This window comes from Colobus angolensis, unplaced genomic scaffold, assembly GCF_000951035.1.
Source record: "Colobus angolensis palliatus isolate OR3802 unplaced genomic scaffold, Cang.pa_1.0 Scaffold30, whole genome shotgun sequence".
NCBI classification, from domain to species: Eukaryota; Metazoa; Chordata; class Mammalia; order Primates; family Cercopithecidae; genus Colobus; species Colobus angolensis.
This window is the reverse complement of record NW_012116266.1, coordinates 5,585,539-5,592,226: the sequence shown is the minus strand read 5'-3', so window position 1 is coordinate 5,592,226 and position 6,688 is coordinate 5,585,539. Positions and strand designations below refer to the sequence as shown.

General features: G+C 41.6%; 1 protein-coding gene across 1 annotated transcript in view; it reads left to right on the top strand.

Annotated features, from left to right (window-relative positions):
* The window catches only part of LOC105517458 (cytochrome P450 20A1), a 67,254-nt gene that overhangs the window by 28,688 nt on the left and 31,878 nt on the right, over positions 1–6,688 (top strand). Inside the window, exon 5 of the mRNA XM_011949998.1 lies at positions 3,615–3,782. Coding sequence (XP_011805388.1) covers positions 3,615–3,782 — 168 coding nt within the window. The remainder of the gene's footprint in view (positions 1–3,614; positions 3,783–6,688) is intronic.

Below are 6,688 nucleotides of genomic sequence, written 5' to 3'. Positions count from 1 at the left end.
GGTTTCACCATGTTCGCCAGGATGGTCTCGATCTCCTGACCTCGTGATCCTCCTGCCTCAACCTCCCAAAGTGCTGGGATTACAGGCGTGAGCCACTGCGCCTGGCCGCCTTATTCTTTTTTTCTCTTTTTTCTTGATTAGTGTTTCCAGAGGTCTTTATCAGTGTGGGTCCAATGGGAGAGAGAAGGCATATAACTATTTGAACAGAGAAAGTTTTATATAAAGAATTATAGGCTGAGCATGGTGGCTTACATCTGTAATCCCAGCACTGTGGGAGGCCAAGGTGGGAGGATTGCCTGAACCCAGGAGCTCAAGACCCACCTGGGCAACATAGTGAGACCCCACCTCTACAAAAATAAAAAATGTGAAGAGTTAATAGGGGCTACTCTAAGGAGAACTCTAAAGAATATAAGAATACACCTGGGCACAGTGACTTATGCTTATAATCCTAGCACTTGGAGAGGCCAAGGTGGGAGGATAGGTTGAGTTCAGGAGTTTAAGACCATCCTGGGCAAAATGGCAAGACCCTGTCTCTACAAAAAAAATTAAAATATATATATATATTAGCTGGTGTGGTAGTGCATGCGTATAGTTCCAGCTACTCAGGAGGCAAGGCAGGAGGATGGGAGGATCCCTTGAGCCCAGGAGCTACAGGATGTAGTGTGCAGTGATCACTCCGGCCTGGACTGGACTGCAGTGGCATGATCACTGCACACTGCATCCTGTAGCTCCTGGGCTCCTTTGTCTCTTTAAAAAAAAAAAAAAAAAAGGAAATAGCAGATATAAGGAACAGTCACAAACCCCAGGGCCAAGACAGAGGGAACTAAGAAGATCCCCCTTCCTCAGGACTCAGATTCAGGCTTGTTGGAGGAGCCACAACTGCTGTGAATGGCAGAGGGGTTGCTATGGTGCCATATTAGCAAAACTTGCTGGAAATCTGCCCTTTGGACCTGGTTGGACATTTATCCTCTAGTATGCTGTCCTTTAGTGTGGTGGGGAAAGCTGTTCATGGAGAGGTGTCTCACCTGAGGAACATCTTTTTTGGGGGAGTTGGCAAGGCAAGCTGCTGGCCACTCCATGCTGCAGGAGGTACTGCAGGGTTGGAGGACATCTCTTACAAAAGCATCCAAGGGGAGGGCTGATGGGGGAAGCTGCTGACTGCTTTCCAGTGCACTGCAAGACCCTGACTCTGGAAAGCTTCAGACATCACAGTGGCCTGCTCTGTGACAAGCGTAGGAACCAAGAAGCAAAACTCTTCTTACAAATGTCTCTCTAGCACCTTATGCTGAGAAAGCTTAACATCATGCCAGGTGGCAAAGGAAAAATATGTAAAGGACCCAAGTTGATTTTTATATTATTTTATTTTATTATTTGTTTTTAAATTAGAGATGGTGGTCTCACTATGTTGCCAAGTCTGGTCTCAAACTCCTGGCCTCAAATGATCCTCCCGCCTCAGCCCCTCAAAGTGCTGGGATTACAGATGTACACGACCGTACCAGACCTGCTAGTCTATTTTAACAGCGAGGCAAAAAGAATGAATTTATAGGTCGGGAGCAATACAGGAGCAATCAGTAACTGATACAATGTCTTTCAATTTTATTAAAATTTTTTACATGAACCAACTTTTTTCTCCATATATTATGTTTGTTTTCTAATTTTGTTTATGCTCTTATGTTTATTTCCTTCCTTCTACTTTCATTGGTTTTAATTTGCTATTCTTTTTCTAGTTTCTTGAGATGGTTGCTTAGATCATTAATAAACAGCCATTTCCCTCCCAATATATGAATTTAAGTCTATACATTTCCCTCTATATTTCTGTCATATACAAGTTTTTTTGTTTTGTTTTTGTTTTTTTTGAGACGGAGTCTTGCTCTGTCGTCCAGGCTGGAGTGCAGTGGCATAGTTTCGGCTCACTGCAAACTCCGCCTCCTGGGTTCAAGCGATTCTCCTGCCTCAACCTCCCAAGTAGCTGGGATTACAGGCACATGCCGCCACGCCCAGCTGATTTTTTGTATTTTTAGTAGAGGTGGGGTTTCACCGTGTTAGCCAGGATGGTCTTGATCTCCTGACCTTGTGATCTGCCCGCCTCAGCCTCCCAAAGTGCTGGGATTACAGGTGTGAGCCACTGCGCCTGGCCTCTTTCGTGCCTTCTTTAGAAATAATAAAATATTTTTGAGTATTCTGTTTTCTGTGTTAGCTTATTAGTTATGTATTTTAACTATTTTAGTATTTGTTTAGAGTAGGGCTTTTCACTGTTGGCAGTATTCCAACTTAGGCCTGTGATTATTTATTGTAGAGGGCGATCCTGTGCATGGTAGGATATTTAGTAGCATCTGTGGCTTTTACACCTAGATGCCAGTAGCACCTCACCCCAGTTGTGACAATCAAAAAATGTCTCCAGACATTTCTGAATGTCCTTTGGAGACAAAATCACCCTGGTTGAGAACCGCTGCCCTAGAGATTATAATACGCATTCTTGGCCTATTATAATCTAATGTTAATGATAACTTTTACCAATTACTCAACAATGCCAGGGCCTTACTAACTCCATATTCTCTCTCCCACCTTTATACTTTGATTTTGTACACTAATTATTCATTTGTTATGTACCCACATTTCATTATTCTTCATTTTCTATGTCTTTCTTTCAGAGCTCTTTACTTTCTGTGTGTATCTATGTCTTAAATTTTCCTTCCATCTTTATTTTATATAAAGATAAGGGATTTTGATTCTATCATAAATCCAGGATGATCTCATTAGAGATCCTTAATTACATCTACAAAATTTATTTATTTATTTATTTTTTCTTGAGATGGAGTCTCACTCTTTCGCCCAGGCTGGAGTGCAATGGCGTGATCTTGGCTCATTGCAGCCCTGATCTCCCAGATTCAAGCTATTCTCCTGCTTCAGCCACCTGAGTAGCTGGGAGTACAGGTGTGTACCACCACACCCGGCTAATTTTTGTATTTTTAGTAGAGATAGGGTTTCACCATGTTGGCCAGGCTGGTCTCAAACTCCTGACCTCAGGTGATCCACCCACCTTTGCCTCCCAAAGTACTAGGATTATAGGTATGAATCACTGTGCCTGGCCTAAAGCTTGATTATAATCTTTTCACTAGACTCTGTTTTTATTCCATAGGTATTTAATAAATATTTGGTGAAGGAAGGAATGACAAAGAGACTCAGAGGTTTCTGTCACTGAAGTATGTTTAGGACTTTTATATATATTCATATATTTATTGATTACTATGTCACAGGCATTCTGTGGCAGACTTTTATTATTTTTAATTAGGTACCAAGAGTATGGTCTTTTAATTTCCATTGGGTTTAAGGTTTTTCTGTCTTTGAGTTTTTAATTTATATTTTCTGTTTTTATTGTTCTGATAGTGGTTCTGTTTTGTTTTACATATCAGCCCTTTGCCAGAAGCTGAACCTGAACCACTGAGGATGCAGTTTTAGATGGAGCTAGTGTTAGTCTGACAGATTTGTACCTGAATGTTCACTTCGGTTACAGAGTTTAACTGTATTTGCTATTGAATGAATCTACTTAGGAACATTTTCTGAGATTAAGTATGCAGAAATAGTAATCATTGTGCTTTTCTGTTCTCTTTTAGCTTTCAGAAGAATTATTAGATAAATGGCTCTCCTACCCAGAGACCCAGCACGTGCCCCTCAGCCAGCATATGCTTGGTTTTGCTATGAAGTCTGTTACACAGATGGTAATGGGTAGTACATTTGAAAATGATCAGGAAGTCATTCGCTTCCAGAAGAATCATGGCACAGTAAGTCTGGGGCTAAATTTAAAATTATTCTTTCAGGCTGGGCGCCGTGGCTCACACCTGTAATCCCAGCACTTTGGGAGGCTGAAGTCAGGAGTTCAAGACCAGCCTGCCCAACATGGTGAAAACCTGTCCCTACTAAAAATACAAAAATTAGCCGGGTGTGGTGGTGTGCACCTGTAATCCCAGCTACTTGGGAGGCTAAGGCATGAGAATCGCTTGAACCTGGGAGGTAGAGGTCACAGTGAGCCAAGATTGTGCCACTGCACTCCAGCCTGGGTGACAGAGTAAGACTCTGTCTCAAATAAAATAAATAAATAAATAAATAAAATTATTATTTCATCATTAGGCCAGGCATGGTGGCATGTGCCTGTTGTCCCAGCTACTGAGGCTGAGACAGGAGGGATTACTTGAACCCAGGAGTTCAAGGCTAAAGAGAGCTATGATGGTAGCACTGCACTCCAGCTTGGGAGACAAGAGTGATACCTTGCCTCTAAAAAATGATAATAATAAATTAAACAATTATTTCATCATACTGGGTAGTTTAATAATGCAGACTGTTGCCTATCAAGAACAAGGCTTGGCTGGCTGGGTACAGTGGCTCACACCTGTAATCCCAGCACTTTGGGAGGCTGAGGCAGGCAGATCACTTGAGGTCAAGAGTTTGAGACCAGCCTGGCCAACGTGGCAAAACCCCATCTCTACTGAAAATAAAAAAAAAACTAGCCAGGCATAGTGGCTTGCGCCTGTAATTCAAGCTACTTGGGAGGCTGAGGCACAAGAATTGCCTGAACCCAGGTGGCAGAGATTATAGTGAGCCAAGACCGCGCCACTGCACTTCAGCCCTGGGTGATGGAGTGAGACTCTTGTCTCAAAAAATAAAAAGAAAGATCTCGGCCAGGCGTGGTGGCTCATGCCTGTAATCCCAGCACTTGGGAGGCCAAGGCAGGTGAATCACAAGGTCAGCAGTTCAAGACCAGCCTGGCCAAGATGGTGAAACCCCGTCTCTACTAAAAATTAGAAAAATTTGCTGGGCATGGTGGCAGGAGCCTGTAATCCCAGCTACTTGGGAGGCTGAGGCGGAGAACCACCTGAACCCGGGAGGTAGAGGTTGCAGGGAGCTGAGATTGCACCAGTGTACTCCAACCTGGGCGACAAAACAAGAGTCCATCTCAAAAAAGGGGGGGAAAAAAAAAGAGTGATCTCACCGCTGTTTCCAGGATTTTCTTCCAGTTGCTGGTATCTATCCTACATATTTTTATGCTGGTGTTTTTTTTCTTTCCTTTCTTTTCTTATAACCTCAAAATAGATATAATTTCAAACTTCCAGAAAAGTTACAGTTAATACAAGGAACTCCCTCCCTCCCATATATCCTTTACCCAGTTTCAGCAGTTGTTTACATTTTGCCCCACATGCTTTTGTCATTCATCTTCTATCTATATCTATCTATCCATCTGTCTATCCATTCCTCCCACTTTCCTGAAACCATTTGAGAGTAAATTGAACATTTTGCCTGTTTTCCTCTAAATACTGCAGTTGATGTTTACTGCGAGCAAGGATATTCTCTTATGTAGTGACAACATAGTTATCAAGTTTCTTTGGTTGTATCAATAATAATCTTGTAGATTCTCAGCCTCCTCCCCTCCAATTCCAGGACCCAATTCATGATCACTCAGTACTTTTAGATATCAGCCCTCTTTAATCTGGAACAGTTCCTCAGCTTTTCTTCGTTTCTAGACCTTTACATTTTTGGATAGTATAGGACAGTTATTTTGTAGACTATCCCTCAATTTGAGTTTGTCCGATATTTCATGAGTAGATTCAAAATATGTATTTTTGGCAAGAATTTGATGTTTTCTTAATATTAATAAAAGCTGTCAAAGGAAACTTTTCAGACTATAAACAGGACTTATTCTTCCTCAAATGATTTTTTTTCTTTTTTTTTTTTCATATGTCCACAGCCTTGCCACCAGAGTGGGCTTTCAAAGATTTTTTTTTTATTTGTGTAAATTTATGGGTTTTATATATATAATTTTATTACATGCATAGATTGTGTAGTGTTAAAGTCAGGGCTTTTAGTGTATCCATCACCCAAATAATGCACGTTGTACCCATTAAGTGATTTCTTATCCTCCTGCCCACCCCTGAAATGATCTTTTAGTGTCTGAAATACCAAGGGATTGCCATTGTCCAGTCATGCCACCAGGAATAATAACCAATTTGTGAATTCAGAGCCAATGACGACTGCATCATGACTGCTACTTGGATGAAAACAATTGGGAGATGTCATCAGTTGTAAGATGCATACTGATTTCACAGGTGTTAAAATGTGAAAAAACATACATCTTTCCTTCAGTTGCATATTGTATGTCCTAACTGTCCCCTGCAAATATTGTCCCAAGTATTTTTCCACCAATATTAGTGTGCTCTTACTCTATACTTTTGACAACATTTAGAATTGTTGGTCCTTAAATATTTGCCTTTCTAGGCCAGGTACGGTGGCTTGTGCCTGTAGTCCCAGCACTTTGGGAAGCCAAAGCAAGAGGATTACTTGAGCCTAGAAGTTCAAGACCAGCCTGGGCAACACAGTGAGACCCCTGTCTCCAAATTTTTTTTTTTTTTAATTAGCAGAGTGTGGTGGCATGTGCACCTGTAGTCCCAGCTACTCAGGAGACTGAGGTGGGAAGATCACTTGAGCCCGGGAGGATCACACCACTGCACTCCAGCCTGGATGATAGAGTGAGACCCTGTCTCAAAAAACAAAATTTTTGCCTATCCAATAAGCCAAAAATGACATTTTATGATTGAAATATATAGTTCTTTTTTTTTTTTTTTGAGACAGAGTTTCACTCTTATTGTCCAGGCTGGAATGCAATGGTGCAATCTTGGCTCACTGCAACTTCCACCTC